Below are 18,138 nucleotides of genomic sequence, written 5' to 3'. Positions count from 1 at the left end.
TCCAGAACCTCCTCCTCCTAACACCGCCAATCACTTCAAGGCTTTGTTCCAAATCAACCTCCTACATGGAGTTTCTTATGGAGCCCCTGCCTGCATCTCTAATTTCAAGCACAGCATTGACTGCCTCCAAGGTTTCACAGCTTGTCTGCAGAGTCCTGCGTGTCTCCCTGCGTGTCTGAGCACACGACCGCCTCAGTGACCAGCCCTGGGAGTATGCTGCACTGCTTTTCTTCCCTTGAAACCTGGGGTGTTTCTTTCCTGGTTTTCTTCTGGGTATTCATTCCTCATTTGATTTCTCTGTAGAAGACAAGTCTGAAATTGGGATAAAAGAAATTCAGAGTTCAGGATCCACAGGAAAAGTATTTTTAAAAAGAAAGCCAAAAATGGCTTCCCTGGGCTGGAGAAGATGGCTTAGCACTTAAGGCATTTGCCTGTAAAGCTAATGGACCCTGGTTTGATTCCCCAGGACCCATGTTAGCCAGATGCACAAGGAGGCGCTTGCAGCTAGAGTTTGTTTGCAGTGGCTGGAGGCCCTTCCACACTTATTCTTTCTCTTTCTCTCTCTCTCAAATAAGTAAATAAATATTTAAAAAAAAAAGGCTTCCCAGCCGGGCGTGATAACACACGCCTTTAATCCCAGCACTTGGGAGGCAGAGGTAGGAGGATCGCCGTGAGTTCGAGGCCACCCTGAGACTCCATAGTGAATTCCAGGTCAGCCTGGGCTAGAGTGAAACCTTACCTCGAAAAACAAACAAACAAAACAAAGGGGAAAAAAAAGGCTTCCCTTTGGAAGTTTCTGATAAGGGAAAGACTAAGAGCAAGCAGCCTTCTACTTGCGCTTCCCTGCCCACTCCCAGGTTACGGCCGACGCTGCAGCGGGGGGTAGGGGGTGGGTGTTTCCTTAACAGATCAGAAGTGAGCACTTCCCCAGCGCGTGGCTGCTGTCAGGGAAGGAGGGAGGCGACAGGACACCACAGGGTCAGGGCTTCGGGCGCATCCCGCAAGCTTGTAACTCATTAACTGAGATGGAGAGAGAACGGGCGCGCCAGGGCCTCCAGCCACTGCAAATGAACTCCCTTGGCGCCTTCTTGTGCATCTGGCTTATGTGGGTCCTAGGGACTTGAACCTGGGTCCTTTGGCTTTGCAGGCAAGTGCCTTAACTGCTAAGCCATTCCTCCAGCCCCCTTGACGCTTTTTTTTGGGGGGGGTGGTTTCAAGGTAGGGTCTCACTCTAGCTCGGGCTGACCTGGCATTCACTCTGTAGTCTCAGGGTGGCCTCAAGCTCACAGCGATCCTCCTACCTCTGCTTCCTCAGTGCCGGCATTAAAGGCTTACACCACCATACCCAGCCCCTTGAAGCTTTTTTTTAAAAAATATTTTATTCTTATTTATTTATTTGACAGAGAAAGAGGAAGAGAGAGAGAATAGGCATGCCAGAGCCTCCAGCCACTGCAAACAAACTCGAAACGCATGCGCCACCTTGTGCATCTGGCTAACGTGGGTCCTGGGGAATTGAACCTGGGTCCATTGACTTTGCGGGCAAACGCCTTAACTGCTAGAAACTTTGTTTTTTGTTTGTTTTTATTTATTTATTTGAGAGCGACAGAGAGAAAGAGGCAGAGAGAGAGAAAATGGGCACGCCAGGGCCTCCAGCCACTCCAAATGAACTCCAGATGCGTGCAACCCCTTGTGCATCTGGCTAACGTGGGTCCTGGGGAATCGAGCCTCTAACCGGGGTCCTTAGGCTTCACAGGCAAGCACTTAACTGCTCCAGCCCCTTGAAGCTTTTTAAAAAATATTTTTAATTTATATATTTGTAATCAGAGAGAGCTAGAAAGAAGAGAGGCAGGGCTAGAGAGATGGCTTAGTGGCCCTGGCTTGAGGCTCGATTCCCCAGGACCCACGTTAGCCAGATGCACAAGGGGTTGCACGCATCTGGAGTTCATTTGCAGTGGCTGGAGGCCCTGGCGTGCCCATTTTCTCTCTCTTTCTGCCTTTTTCTCTCTCTCTCCGTTGCTCTCAAATAAATAAAAATTTAAAAAAATTAAAAAAAAAAGAAAGAAGAGAGACAGAAAGAATGTGCACACCAGAGCTTTCAGCTGCTGTAAGTGAACTCCAGATGTACGTACCACTGTGCATCTGGCTTTATGTGGATATTGGGGACTCAAACTCAGGTCATTAGGCTTTGCAGGCAAACACCTTACCTGCTGAGCTATCTCTCTAGCCCTCCCTTGAAGCTTTTCATCATAGATACAGATGATGGGTGGATGCCAGGAGCAACACTGCTGTCTCGAGTGTGATTAACTTCACCTGAAGGTGCCATGAGTCGGCTTTGCAGCCCACACCATTAACCCAGCACTCAGGACACCGAGGCAGGAAGTACTGGGAATACAAGGCCAGCCTGGGTCCACATGGTAAACTGCATTTTGAATTGCTCAGTGAGTTAAGAGCAATTGCTTGCAAGGCCTGTTGGCCCTGGCTTGACTCCTCAGTACCCACGTAAAGTCAGATACACAGAGAGCCAGATGTGTCTGGAGGTCAGTTGCAGTGGAGGCAGGCCCTGGGAGTACCATTCTCTCTCTCTCCTTCTGCTTGCAAAATAATAACAAATAAAATATTTTATTTTTAATATTTTATTTATGAGAGAGAGAGAGCAAGAAAGAAAGAGAGAATTGGCATTCCAGGGCCTATAGCCACTGCAAATAAACCATCTTGTATGCATGTGTAACCTTATTCACATGCATCATCTTGTGCATCTGGCTTGTGTGGGTTCTGGGGAGCCAAACCTGGGTCTTTAGGCTTCACAGCCAAGCACCTAAACCACAAAGTCATCTCTCTAGCCCAAATAAAATATTTTTGAAAAGCAAAGCAAAAGAATAGATCCAATATGGACTTCATTCAAGCTGTGTTGAAATGAAAAGTTAATTCTTGGGTTGTTTTTGGTTTTATTTTAAAACTCTGCTGGGTATGGTGGTATATGCCTTTAATCCCAGCCCTCTGGAAGCAGCGGTAGGAAGATGGCTATGAGTTCGAGGCCACCCTGAGACTACATAGTGAATTCCAGGTCAGTCTGGGCTAGACTGAGACCCTACCTCCAAAAAAAAGGCATTCTCTAAACTCCTGAGGTTGTTAGCTAACACTCAAAACAGAGCTATCAGCACATCTCTAGACCAGCTGCAGAGAGGCCCCGTCCAGGACAAAGGCTGACCTCTAATCGCCACTCTGCTCCTCTATGTGCAAAGCTCTAGGACCGCCCCTCTCATTAAAGTGTTTTCTGAACATGCTGGGTGAGGGCTCCCCGCCGAGCTGGGCCCTCCTTCCAGGGAGGCGGTGGAGCGTGGGTGAGGCTCGTGACCCCGCGGTGCCCTTGCAGAGGTGCAGTTCAGTTCTCAAAGGCCGTCCATCACTGCAGACAGTAAGACGTGTCGTCTCCTTCACCAGATCGTGGCAAACAAACACTAAGGACTTCTGCAGGGTTGTTTATGTGATCTGATAGCATGAAAAGCTGCGGTTAATGTTCATGTATTTAAATAAGCACCAAATTCTACAAAGAGCAACCAACATGGTTCTATTCAAAACTGCCTTCAACTGTGGCGTCCAAGGACAGCAGTACAATATTTTCTTTACAAAGAAACATATAAAAATCTATAAATGCCATAAATTCACTTGTAGGCTATTCTTCTCATATAGACATGCCATTAAGATACACTTCCGATTCTTTCCTGAGGTATTTCTGTGGTTTGATCTATTGTTCTTCTAGATGCATTACCCTTGATCATCCTTCCCTAAAATGACATGTAAAAGACCTGCAAAACTTTATGCATAGGGCACTACTCATGACAGAGACTGGAACTGCAATATGTAGTGTTGGAACAAATCTTACACATATTTCAACTTAAAAATGTGTTACATACATTTTTTACAGTTTGTCTCTTCTAAAAAAAAAATTGTCCCTATAGGTAAGAGTTAACTAAATACAACAAAGCATTTGAGGAATGTCAGGTATTAGAAAGGAAGGTGAAAGATACAAGGGGAAGCCATAGTTCTTGCTGGCTATATATTGTATTGCATTGAAAAGCAACTGTACATGCTGTAGTCAGTTCATAGTTAAGATACTTCTACTGATCTGTTTTGGGAGAGCAAATGTCTTTCAAGGTCTCCAGCTCCTCTATAAGCTTCTTGTTCTGGACTTCCAGCACTGCGACTCGGCTCTCCAGACATTTGACATATTCTTTTTTCCTACGTCGACACTCTTTGGCGGCTTCCCTGGAGAAAGTAGAAGCAAGAGGGCAGACAAAACATGTTTGCATGCTACCAACACACAAATTAGAGTAAGCCTGCTAATGTGATTAATGTTGCATTCCAAATCCCAGAACAATATTCTCAATTCACACACTAAGCCAAACTGGATTCTAAGTAAGGGTCACAAGTGCCCCTTCTACAAGAGCCTTGATTAGAGTTCACAGTCAACAAGGTCCAGGCCAGGGACAGTCACTCTGCTTTATGGCAATAAAGATCTTTGAGGGCCTTGAGTTCCTCAATGAGGGTCTTGTTTTGGTTTTCAAGCACAGCCACACGGTTTTCAAGACATTTGACATATTCTTTCTTCTTCCTGCGACACTCCCGGGCAGCTTCCCTGGAACCAACACAAGGCAAGTGACTACAGGAACAGGCCCAGTCCAGTCCAGTCCAGAGAGCCTCCGAGCCTCTGCCCACCCCCAGACCAACACAGGGAGGGAAGCACATGCCTGTGAGTCAACGGGAACCAATGAAAAGCTGTCAGCTTTACCAGCGGCATCTCAGAGCCCACATGCCAGGATAAAAGTGACCAGAACTGCGTTCAGTCAACTGCAACCATGGGACCACAAACCAAGTGGAATTTCCACTAACACAGTGTAGATCCTTCCAATCCACTCAATAGTAAATTTAATGTGGTCAAAATTATTTTAAGAATTAATCCTAAGAAACCTCAAATGCCAATATTACAGACATTTATTCTTCAAGACTAAATCTCAGTAAAAATCAAGATCAATCACACTTCAAGAAAGTTTTTTTTTTTTTTTTTTACTAAAAAACACAACACGGCTAAATTACAACAATATACAAAATATGTACATTTTTATAAACCAAAGTGAAATGCACATTGTGAAATTTAAAGAAAGGTGAATGTGGCTACATGACCCAAAATTCAACAATTCTGACAATTTGAGCCCACAAAAGTGAGAACATCACAGTTAAAAGTATGAAGAAGGAAGCCAGGCATGGTGACACATGTCTGAAATCCCAGTACGTGGGAAGTAAACAGAGGACGGTCAAAGTCCACGGCCATCTTCAACTATAGAGGAAGCTCAAGACCAACCTGGGCTACATGAGACCCTGTCTCAAGAAACCAAACACAAATCAAGACAAATAAGCTAAGATAAAATGCTAAGAAAAAAAAAAGCAACTGGATAATTGAAAGGCACATTTCAAAACTGTTTCCTAGTAAGATTCGTTTCCCATAACAATTTGAATGCACTTTCAGCAGCCCAAAGGAAAAAGACAACCAGTGAGGACGGCAACTAGAATAGTAAGAGTTAGTTATTGTCATGCATAATTACACCAAAAGCAATTAACATTATCCATGGTTTTTTTTCCCTTTCTGTCAAAGTGGGACGGGTTGGCAACCACCTGACTGAAGTCACCACAAAAGACGGCCTCTTACAACCGCTGTGTCCAGCACTCGAGTCCAGAGTAGCTTCCAGGCTCTGTCATTCAACCCGAGTGCACAGCAGTGATGCTGGGCATCTAAGTGCCAGCTACTATGACGCCCATTAGTACTGCAGCAATCCCAGACTGTGACTCATGCAACTGTGTGTTTTTAGAATAGGTGACGCTCACTGGCTGGATCTATTTTCCTTATGGGAAGTAAGAGTCAGCAGAAAAGAAACCTTGAAATCCCAAAGAACTGCAGGAAAAGATCAATGGGCCACTTCCTAGCTGAGGAGCAATGCCCTTTCCCTGTGAACTCACAAAGTGTTGGACTTCTCAACTAGGTAATGAAAAAATATGTAAAAGTATATTGAAGCCAGGTGTGGTAGTGGTTTGTGCCTATAATCCCAGCACTCAGGAGGCTGAGGTAGGAAGATCACAGTGACTTCTAGGCCAGCTTGGGTTAGGGTGAGACCCTGCCTCAAAAAAAAAAAAAAAAAAAGGTAAATTGAACCGGATAAAATAGAGATTAATCAAATGACACAGAGGGGGGAAATGGACAATGAATCCAGACACAAATTTTCCAGTTTGGGAATATAACTCAATTATTTTACACATACATATACACCTTGAGTTTAATTTATGAATATTCATGATTAAATCATTAAATTCTAAATCTAGAAGGTAGACAGTCTTTCTATAAAAACAAGTTATCATTAAATGGAAGTTTAAAGCTGCAGTGTTGTGGGGTGTTGTGGGGTGTTTAATCTTTTAAATCTTCACTCAGCTACTTATTGTAAATATCCACATTTCATATTTGACATTTGCGTGCGTGTGTGCACACACGTGTGTGTGTGTTTGTGTGTGTGTGCGCGCACGTGCGTGTGTGCATGGTCCAAGCACAAAGCATTATATGATCACACAAACACTTGGTGCGTTCCTGAAGTGCTTCTTGGTGATGGAAAACACCTGCTTCTTCTATTAATAATTAGCTCAGTTTTCAAGCCTTGCTGCGAAGTGCAGTGTCCTCAGCATGGAGAGGGAGCTGCATGCAGCAGTGTGTGGAGTGCACACCTGTCACGCCGACACTTGCAAGTGAGGGAAGGCAGCAGAACCATGAGTCTGAGGCTAGCCGGGACAACATAGTGAGACACTGCTCCAAACACAAAGGGGCGCTGGGGAGATGGCTCGGTGGTTAAAGGTGCCTGCTTACAAAGCCTACTGGCTCAAGTTCAATTCCCCAGTACCCACGTAAAGCCAGATACACCAAGTGGCATCTGTGTTTGGAGTTCATTTGCAGTGGCAAGAGGCCCTGGCACACCCATGCTTGTTCTCTCTCCTCACTTCTCAAATAAGTAAATAAATAAGGGCTGAAGAGATGACTTAGTGGTTAAGACACTTACCTGCAAAGCTTAAGGACCCAAGTTCTATTCCCCCAGTACCCACATAAGCCAGATGCACAAGGTGGCACATATATCTAGAGTCTGTTTGCAGTGGCTGGAGGCCCTGGCATGCCCATCCTCTATCTGCCTCTTTCTCTTTTTCCCAAATACATAAATAAAAATAAATAATATATTTTAAAAGTGGGAGGGTGACCAGGTTACAAAGAAATAACAACCATTGCTACAATAGCAGAAATGTAATCACATGTCTATTACACGCAACAGCCAATACATGAGCTCTTTCATTGTTAACCTTGAAAGGTGCATGCTTTCTGTGAAGTTAGGTCTGAAGTTTTAGACTGAGGTCTTTTGAGGTGAGAACTGGTATTACAGTAATGAGTGGTTCCGAAAGAAAAACTGCCCAACTACATGCGCACTCTCTCTTCAGTTTAGGCTATGGGACAACGCATGACTTAAACTTTCCAGCTTCTATAAAGTAGAGATAATTATCAGGCTGATTCTGATGGAAGAGCTAGTAAGAGTTAAAGTGATAGTAGAATAAAACACTTAAAATCTGCAAAGCAGGGCTAGGGAGATGGCTCAGCAGTTAAAGCCTACCAACCAGGGTTCAATTTCTCAGGACCCTTGTAAAGACAGACAGACAAAGTGGCACATGCATCTGGAGTTCATTTGGAGCGGCAAGAGGCCGTGGTGTGCCCATGCATCTCTCTCTCTCTCTCCCTCAAATAAATAAATAAATAAATAAATAAATAAATTGTAATCTGTGAGATACGCCTCACAGCCATTTGTCACTGATTTTCCTTTGTGTTGCTCGGAAATGGACTTTGGGCAAGCAAAACTGAACCCTCCTCAGAATCCCTTACAGCTAAAACCAGAGACATGTTTCTAGCCACTGAAATGTTGCTGAAAGTTTGCAGGAGGATCGTGCAGGAAGTGCTCAGAAGGAATTCTCTAGCTATAGCTCTGGACCGTGGCCATCCTCCCCTCCTCCCACCTAATGCCACCGCTGGGGAAGCAGCTGCCATCCTGTGTCTTAACCACATGGGCAAGATGGCACCGAGGGACTTGAAGACACTGCTGGGCCTTTGTGCTGGCTGCACACCTCTACCCCGCCGTAAAGACCGACAGCCTTGTCTCAAGGCTGGAGAGAAGGCTCAGCAGTTACAGGTGACTGCCAGGGTTTGATTCCCCAGCATCTGCATAAAGCCAGAGCACTAAGTGGCACCTGAGTCTGGAGTTTGTTTGCAGTGGCAGGAGGCCTGGCGTGCCCATGCTCACTCTGTCTACCTGCCTCTTTCTCTATCTCAAATAAATAAAATATTTTTAAAAACCACCTGTTTCAGCCAAGGTTTCCTTGGTTATTTACTGCCCAAACATATATCCTAATGATTATTAAGTACATAATTTTAAATACAGTTTTATCTCAGGAGGACCCTATGTGTCTGAGGACAGTCATGTGGCACATTTGTAGGACTTACTGCCTAATGTTTTGTTTATTTTTATTTTGTTTATTTCACACTGGTATTCCTACCTAGTCTTGAAATCTAAAATGAAGGGCAGAGAACAGTGTCAAAACAAAAACACAACTACTTCCTGCCTGTCCCTTTTACCAGCCTTGGTCAAACGAAGTCATCAGTGGACATTTTCTATTTCTGATTATTAGCTCATATTCTCTCTCCAAGCTGAACTTCACCCTGCACATTCACTTTGAGACTACTGTATTAACAGCTCCTAAAATCTCAAAAAGTACAGTTCTAAGGAATCTATCCTGCTCCACCAGATCAAAGTTAAAAACCTATTTTTTACTTCTTGAAACAGGATTCTGCTATATTGCCCACGCTGGCCTTGGGCTTGTGGACTGCCGCAATCCTCCAGCCTCGGCCTCAGCCTCAGCCTCAGCAAAGAAAGTAGCAGGGACTGCATGTGTTTATCATCACACCTAGATTCATGACGACGACCCTGTGTGAGTCTTATACATTCAGCCCTTTCAAATTTCTGAGCAAAATGATGAAAAAGCATGGCTCTAGCATCTGTAGTGAACTCGGACAACCCCAACTTGGAAGAGACTGCTTAATTTTTTTTTGTTTGTTTGTTCTTTTTTGACTTTTCGATGTAGGGTCTCCCTCGAGCCCAGGCTGACCTGGAAGTCACTGTGTAGTCTCAGGGTGACCTCGAACTCAGCGCAATCCCTCTGCCTCCCGAGTGCTGGGGCTGGCGGCGGCCCGCGGGAGTGAGTTCCGCCAGCGGAGCTCCTCACCTGTTTTTCATCAGCCGCAGCTCCCGCTTGCGGGTCGCTTCTTCGGCTAGCTGCTGGGGGCTGTGCAGACTTCCCGGTGAGGCAGCCATCACCATGCCCTGCGGCAAAGCAGCGGTAGGAGCCCGGATCTGGTAAGCTGGCATGTCACCCGTGGCAGCTGCAATCAAACAAAACATTTCAGTCCACGTGCTAAGATTGTATGTAAAATTGACTTACTCCTCACATGTCACTAGAGATCATGTTTTAACAGGGACACTTCTGAACATCACAGGAGGCTTAACTAGCAAAGATTTTCCTCAGTATTTGGGACAAAGATACGAATATTTCAGCCTGCTCTTGGCATTTAAGGTAAAAAAAAAACAAAACAAAACTGTCATGGCCCATTTTAGACGTGGTTTTACCATGTAGGCCTTTTAGCTGTGGCACATTTAAAGTCAGTTTTGTGCTAGTCTTTAGGAACCACTCTTTGGGTGGGGGTGGCAAGCCCTGACTTGCAGTATCTGATTGTTTTCTGTAGCAGAAGGACTTTCAAATCGGCCAGCTAAAAGACACCAACTGGATGTGAAGTCAGGGTAAGACACAGTAAGCTGCATACCACACAGGGTTACTATCCCAAGATCACAGAGAAAAACACTAGTGAGAATAAATTTGTAATTACTATTATTAAATGCAATTTACTTAGGTGTGTGTGAAAATATTTATTGAATTTTTAGTAGTGGCTGGTTAAGGAACCCGCTCACAAAGATGTTCAGCATTAACTATTGGTCCTCACAAAGCCAGTGGGAGCTAGGTCTGTCACATGACCACCAGTATTTTAACTTAAACCAGTGCTCCAACTGAGAAATGCCCCTCTACCCAGACCCAAAGCAGGTACTGAATCAGTTACCAAAAAGTGAATTGGAGCGAAGGAGGGAGGGAATCTAGTTCACTACAGTTTCAGTCACAAATAATAGTAAACAAAAAATTCCACCCAAATCCTTCCTAAAACTGGCTTCTCACCGGGTGTGGTGGTGCACACCTTTAATCCCAGCACTCAGGAAGCAGGAGGAGGATCGATGTGAGTTCGAGTCCACCCTGAGACTCCATGGTGAATTCCAGGTCAGCCTGAGCTAGAGTGAAATCCTACCTTGGAAAAAAAAAACAAAAACAAAAACCTGGCTTCTCAAAAGAAACGGTAATTTTTATCTTTCTTAGATTTGGGGGGAAATAATGCATTTCTTTTTTCTTTTGGGTGGAGGAGGGAGTGAGTTGTTGAGAAAGAGTTTTACTATGTAGGCCAAGCCAACCTCATACTCAGTACATAGCCCAAGCTGGCTTCAGATTTGTGATTATCCAGCTGCCTCAACTTCCCTAGAGCTGGGCTTACAAGCATGTGCCTGGACTCCCAGCAAAAACAATATAGCTCTAAATATTATGCTTTCTAAAAACTATTTCTGAGTGTAGTATAATCATATGCTTAAAAGATGTATTTAATATTTATTGGGCTGGAGAGATGGCTTAGTGGTTAAGTGCTTGCCTGTGAAGCCTCAGGACCCCGGTTCGAGGCTCAACTCTCCAGGACCCACGTTAGCCAGATACACAAGGGGGCGCATGTGTCTGGAGTTCGTTTGCAGTGGCTGGAGGCCCTGGCACGCCCATTCTCTCCCTCTCTCTCTCTCTCTCTCTCTCTCTGCCTCTTTCTCTCTCTGTCTGTCGCTCTCAAATAAATAAAAATGAACAAAAAATTATAAATAAGTAAATAAATATTTACTAAGTATTTCAGTTGAATACCAAGTTAGATTCTCAAAGTTTCCTAATTTGTACTCAGAAATTATCAACTTCAGCAACACAGCTTTCCAGAAACATCACTGGGTTGGAGTGATGAAAAATATTCCTACTGCTGGGTGTGGTGGTGCACGCTTTTAATCCCAGCACTTGGGAGGCAGAAATAGGAGGATCGCCATGAGTTCGAGGCCACCCTGAGACTATATAGTGAATTCCAGGCCAGCCTGAGCTAGGGTGATACCCTACCTCGGGAAAAAGAAAGAAAGAAAGGAAGGAAGGAAGGAAGGAAGGAAGGAAGGAAGGAAGGAAGGAAGGAAGGAAGGAAGGAAGGAAGGGAGGGAGGGAGGGAAGAGAAAAGAAAAATATTCCTACCAGCAGTGTTTGAACTTGAGATCACATGCCCACGGTAATTCATGCTCTAGGAGATTACAAAGTAAATACCCTCAATGATAAATACACGAAAAGGATTAGAAAGTTATGTAAGCCTATAAAAACTGATCTAAATCAAACGCCAATCAAAGGAAGGGATATAGGGCTGGAGGGATGGCTTAGAGATTAATTTGCCTGCAAAGCCAAAGGACCCAGGTTCGATTCCCCAGGACCCACGTTAGCCAGATGCACAGGGGTGTGCATGTATCTGGCGTTCGTTTGCAGTGGCTGGAGGCCCTGACACATACATTCTCTCTGTCTCTCTCTCTCTCTCTCTCCCTCCTTCTCTGTCAAATAAATAAATAATAAAATACTTTTTAAAAACAGGGAATATGGGCTGGAGAGATGGCTTAGCGGTTAAGCGCTTGCCTATGAAGCCTAAGGACCCCGGTTCGAGGCTCGGTTCCCCAGGTCCCACGTTAGCCAGATGCACAAGGGGGCGCACGTGTCTGGAGTTCGTTTGCAGGGGCTGGAAGCCCTGGCACACCCATTCTCTCTCCCTCTATCTGTCTTTCTCTCTGTGTCTGTCACTCTCAAATAAATAAATAAATAAATTAATAAATAAATAAATAAATAAATAAATGACATTCCCTTTAAAAAAAACAGGGAATATAAACAAACCTATATTTTTAGTGTATAGAATTGAACATTTTACAAAACAGGAGACAAAAGGTTTTCTTCATAAGATATTATCACTGAAAAGAGCCATGTATTTCTAAAAAGGTAAAAAATAAAAAAATCAATTTGCTTCTGATGGGTAAATGCTAGCTTTCTGCTCTCAGATTGGAGGACTGGGTAAAAGAAAGTAATTACAAATAAAAACTATGGCTCTGAAGGAAGACTAAAAGTCTTCATAAAATTAATAAAAATTGGCTGGGGTGATTGCTTAGTGGTTAAGGCGCTTGCCTGCGAAGCCAAAGGACCACAGGTTCGATCCTCCAGGTCCCACGCAAGCCAGATGCACATGGTGGCACATGTGTCTGGAGTTCATTTGCAGTAGGTGGAGAGCCTGGCGTAGTCATTCTCACTCTCTCTCCCTCTGTCTCTAGTAAATAAATAAATATCAGAAAAAAATTAATAAAAATGCTATTTATAAGGTTATGCTGCCTTTTCTTTATATAATCTTCCAAAACAAAGGTAATACATAATAACTATTATCAATGATCATCAACCAAACCCAATTAATAAACAGGGAAATCTAAATTTGCTTTTATGTCTATTTAAAGATATATCACTATATGATGTAGAAAATTTTGCAGATTTAAAATATTTTTGAGGTAGGGTCTCGCTTTAGCCCAGACTGACCTGGAATTCACTATGTAGTCTCAGAGTGGCCTTGAACTCACAGCGATCCTCCTACCTCTCGCTCCCGAGTGCTGGGATTAAAGGCGTGCACCACCACGGCCAGCCAGATTTACAATACTTTTAGGTGTGGGGAGATGGCTTAGTGGTTAAGTTGCTTGCCTGCCAAGCCTAAGAGTGCTTGTTCAAATTTACAGGTCCCATGAAGCCAGATGCAAAAGTGACACAAGCAGTGTTCCACATGCGCACAAGAGAGGCGCACCCATCTGGACTCCATTCACACCTGCTGAGAGGCCCTGGCACACCCATCCCCACTCCCTGCCTCTTTCTCTCTCTGTCTCTCCCAAAAATAAAATAATTAAAAAATAAAGATTAAATAATATTTAAAATATTTTTTAAATAGGTTGATATTATATATATGTAAGTACAATGATTGTAATGGGGAGGTAATACGATGGAGAATGGAATTTCAAAGGGGAAAGTGTGGGGGTGGGGAGGGAGGGAATTACCATGGGATTTTTTTTATAATCATGGAAAATGTTAATAAAAATTTAAAAATTAAAAAAAATGTATTTTTTACAAAACTACTTAGACACTAACTTATAAGTGTGTTTTAATCTACTGATCCTATTGTGAGGGGAAATGCTGATGAGCACATTTTCTCTCTCTCTTTAACCACACACAAGGAAGAAGGTTCTGCTATAATAAAGGCTGAGATAACTTGACAGCTGGCGTCCTACATGGGCTTTCTAAACTTAGCACAATCACCAGTGACGAATGAGAAGTTGATGTGTCACTGTGTGGACATTTACAGGCACCAGGATGCGGACCTGGCTTGAGAATTGTTCTTTTCAAACAGTGTGTACAAACAAGTGACAAAACAGTGACGGAAATGAGCAAAGACAGAGCAGCAGGTCTTTTACAGCCGTGCCTATTGCCTCTTTGTAGAGGACTAAATTTACTGTTTCTAAGTATACATGTGCATTTTCATTATATGCTCCAGGTTTGTATACATTTGCCATTTTCTGTAATATGAAGTGGGAACAGAATACTTGCACAATCAACAAAAGCTGGTTTAAGAGTTTCCTCTCTTTATAAAAATACTTCACAGGGGCTGGAGGGATGGCTTAGCAGTTAAGACGCTTGCCTACAAAGTGAAAGGACCCAGGTTTGATTCCCCAGGTTCAACATAAGCCAGATGCACAAGGTAGTGCATGTGTCTGGACTTTGTTTGCAGTGGCGCACCCATTCTCTCTGTCTGTCTCACTCTGATTTTCTCAAATAAATAAATAAAAACTTTAAAAATTAATTTAAAAAATATTTCACAGATGCAACTAGATACCAGAAATGGTCTCAAGCAATGTTTGGCATAGGCACAACCACCCTTGGATGACTAAAGGGTAATGGATATTCCAAATGAAGAATTCTTAAAACATTTTGAGCAGGATCTTTAAAAAGTCACTTTAGGCTAGGCAGGGTAGAGCACACCTTTAATCCCAGCACCAGGGAGGCTGAGGTAGGAGGTTTGCCATGACTTCAAGACCACCCTGAAATTATAGAGTGAATGCAGGTCAGCCTGGGCTAGAGTGAGACCTACCTCAGAAAATTAAAAAATATGCATTCACTTCATTTGCTTTAACAAATATCAAAGATTACAAAACTCACTACACTTCAAGCCAGAAATAAGAATTATGGTAAATTATAGATGAGAATAAATTTCTAGGATCTACAAGATGGTACACATCTTTTTTTTGATGGTATGCTTCCAATTGTCAATAGATAACTTCCAAATATTCAAATATAATCCTATTAATAAAGCACATTTAAAAGATGGGCAAGGGCTGGAGAGATGGCGCTGGCCTGCAAAGCCAAAGGACCTCGGTTCAATTCCCCAGGACCCACATAAGCCAGAGGCACAAGGTGGCTCATACATCTGGAGTTCGTTTGCAATGGCTGGAGGCCCTGGGGCACCCATTCTCTCTCTCTCTCTCACCCACTCACTCTGCCTCTTTCCCTCTCTCAAATAAATAAATAAAAATAAATTTTCTTTTAAAAAAGATGGACAAAGAAAATCTCCTGTTTTGCGAAAACCTAAATGTCAAAAGGTTTTATTTTTGAAACAAGTCACGACAAAGTGTTTGTCTTGGCTTCAATTTTTAACATCATGAATTTAGTGATAATTTCAAGAAGATTAAATATCAAGGACCACAGTTCAAAGAACCATACTATGTTTTCTGATGACATGTTTATTCCTGCACTATTTATAAAGGCCGACAATCCCTCATATCCCATCTAATAAAAGTATACAAATTATTTTTTATAGTTTTTTAAAGACAAGGTCTTCCTATGTAGCCCAGGCTAGCCCCAAATTTATAATCCTCTTGTCTTAGCCTCCTGAGTCCTGAGATTATAGCAATGTACCACCACGTCTGACTTTAGAATTTCATTTTCATTTTCTGAAAATACATGTGTCACCAGTGGGGGCTTACAAATCATAATTGAATATAAGAAAAATAAATTTATAAAGTAATATTATACACTAATTTTAATTTCAGGCAGGCAAAATCCTCCAGACAGATTAAGAATGGGACCTTCCTCCTTGGGCATGCTGTAGAGTCCAGCCCAGTGCCTGGCACACAATGGGTACTTCTGAAGTTTATCTGTGCACCACAAAGTGAAGCTTAAACTTCATAGTTGTACACAGGCTCACTGACATCTGGAAAATCTGAAAGGATGAGTTTTTCCTATAGACATGTTATTTATTTTAACTGTGCTTTTAACACAAAGCTATGGAAAGTTCTATGAGATGTTCATTCCAAATGGCTGTATTCAACAAAAGGTATTATTTTCTTCTTCTTCTTTTTTTTTTTTTTTTTTTTCGTAGAGGTAGGGTCTCACTCTAGCCTAGGCTGATTTGAAATTCACGACGTAGTCTCAGGCTGGCCTTGCACTCATGGTGATCCTCCTACCTCTGCCTCCCGAGTGTTGGGATGAGAGGCGTGTGCTACCATGCCTAACCATTATTTTCTTTAGATATATTCTAGATTCATCTCACAAGATTTTAGAAGCAGAGTTATAATTATAATATGTTTCTAAAAATCTGATGCCTGACGTGAAACAATTCCTAGAACTGTCAGTTCTGATTATTAACTGCATACCTCCCTTTGAAAGCTTTATTTAAATGCATACAACAGAAAGAACATGGGGGTTTGGGATCTGGGTTCTAGTCCAGCTCTGCCACTTACCGGCCATGTGACTTGGGGCAAGTTCAGTTTCCTCATCTGTAAAATGGGGACACATGATCGCATTGAGTACTCACGACACACCCGCAGTGTCTGTCAAAGTATCTAGCCCAGGGCCTAGCAGACAGCAGACGTCAACAGCATTAGCCCCCGCCGCCCTCATTTCTCAAAGACAATGTGCCGAATTATACTTAACCTGTACAGTACTTAAAAGGCTTATAACATCCATAAATTGTTTTCCTGCATTTCCCTCCTACCTAACAAGTCTGAGAGATCAAAACACAGGACTTTTATTCCTTATTTTATTTACTTTAAAAAGCCCCCAAACTCCTAGATGTATAGTGTTACATCCCTCATAGAATTTATTAATAAAAGATAAGAGCTGGAGAGATGGCTTGGCAGTTAAGGTACTTGCCTGCACAGCCCAAGGACTGGAGTTCAATTCCCCAGTAACCATATAAGCCAGATGCACAAGGTGGCGCCTGCATTTGGAACACATCTGCAGTAGCAGGAAGCCCTGGCCTGCCCATATGCATTCTCTCTGTGTCTGCCTCTTTCTCTTTTCTTTCTCTCAAATAAATAAAATAAAGTAAAATAAAATATTTTAAAAGATATATGTTCTTTTCAGTGTGTCACTTATTTAAAATAGAAGCCAGATGACAGAAAATTACAGATGCCTAAATAATACTCTTGTGTCAGACTCGTGAGATGGTAAAAAAAAAAAAAAAAAAAGAAAAAATACTCACAAATCAGAGAAATAAAAAAAAATAGGTAACCTGGATAAATACCCATTTTGATGGCTTCAAAAGTGAAACTCTGGGCTGGAGAGATGGCTTAGCAGTTAAGTGCTTGCCTGTGAAGCCTAAGGACCCTGGTTCAAGGCTCGATTCTCCAGAACCCACGTTAGCCAGATGCACAAGGGGGTTTGTTCACAGTGTCTGGAGGCCCTGGCACGCCCATTCTCTCTCTCTCTATCTATCTGTCTCTTTCTCTCTCTGTCTGTCACTCTCAACTAAATAAATAAAAATTTTAAAACATAAATAAAAATACTTTTAAAAAAAAGTGAAACTGGGCTGGAGAGATGGCTTAGTGGTTAAGCGCTTGCCTGTGAAGCCTAAGGACCCTGGTTCGAGGCTCGGTTCCCCAGGTCCCACGTTAGCCAGATGCACAAGGGGGCGCACGCGTCTGGAGTTCGTTTGCAGAGGCTGGAAGCCCTGGCGCGCCCATTCTCTCTCTCTCCCTCTATCTGTCTTTCTCTCTGTGTCTGTCGCTCTCAAATAAATAAATAAAAATTAAAAAAAAAAGGTGAAACTCTCAGGACTAAGCGATGGAACCAAGTCAGGTATCCGTGAGCAGAGGGATGGACGGTGAAGTGTACCTTTACACAACGAAATTTTATTTAACCATAAAGAAGAACAATGGGATGTATTTTCAAAAGAAAATGGATGTGACTATAGATTGTCATATGAAGCAAATTAAATCAGTCTCACATAAAAAAAAAAAGTGAAACTCCTTATTAGCCTGCTACTACAATTCATGCTAGCTTAGCTTTAATTTACCAATGTCAAGTGAATTTGGAGAGCAAGCAATGTGCTATGAACACAACGAAAAGCCGCATGAGGTCACTACCTGCTGGCTTTGTGAGCTTGGACTTCCTCTGCCCACCCTGAGCTGCACTGGGTTACAGACAACACTTGTCTGATAGTAAGTGCCCGTGTGTACCAGGGAGAACACACATGAAGCGGCCCTGCTTTCTCGGGATTAAGCACTGCTCCCTCACCGGACCTTTAACCTGTGACCTTCTCACCTCTATTTCCTGCTTCCTATGAGTCTCTCACAATCTGAGTTTCATTTCCTTCCTTTTTTAAAAAAATATTTTATTTATTTACTTAGAGAGAAAGAGGCAGATAGAGACAGGGTGGAAGAGAGAGAATGGGCACACCAGGGCCTGCAGCCACTGCAAACAAACTCCAGATGCGTGTGCCACCATGTGTACCTGGCTTACGTGGTGCTGGGGAATCGAACCCGGGTGAGCAAGTGGCTTAACCAC

General features: G+C 42.9%; 1 protein-coding gene across 5 annotated transcripts in view; it reads right to left on the bottom strand.

The window, feature by feature from the left end:
- Nucleotides 1-3,545: 3,545 nt before the first annotated feature.
- Crem (cAMP responsive element modulator) overlaps nucleotides 3,546-18,138 on the bottom strand; it is a 52,626-nt gene continuing 38,033 nt past the window's right edge. For 3 of the 5 annotated variants that reach the window (XM_004668163.2, XM_045150623.1, XM_045150624.1), the window contains 2 exons: nucleotides 9,352-9,508; nucleotides 3,546-4,266 (listed from right to left, as the gene is read on the bottom strand). In XM_004668163.2, the coding sequence (XP_004668220.1) occupies nucleotides 4,119-4,266; nucleotides 9,352-9,508 (305 nt within the window). In that variant the 3' untranslated portion in view covers nucleotides 3,546-4,118. Of the gene's footprint in view, nucleotides 4,267-9,351; nucleotides 9,509-16,091; nucleotides 16,128-18,138 lie in introns of all 5 variants that reach the window. The other 2 variants (XM_045150625.1, XM_012951074.2) reach the window with 1 other exon arrangement.

Source organism: Jaculus jaculus, chromosome 5 (genome assembly GCF_020740685.1).
Source record: "Jaculus jaculus isolate mJacJac1 chromosome 5, mJacJac1.mat.Y.cur, whole genome shotgun sequence".
Taxonomy (NCBI): Eukaryota; Metazoa; Chordata; class Mammalia; order Rodentia; family Dipodidae; genus Jaculus; species Jaculus jaculus.
The sequence above is the reverse complement of the archived record's forward strand: the minus strand, read 5'-3'. Positions and strand labels throughout refer to the sequence as shown.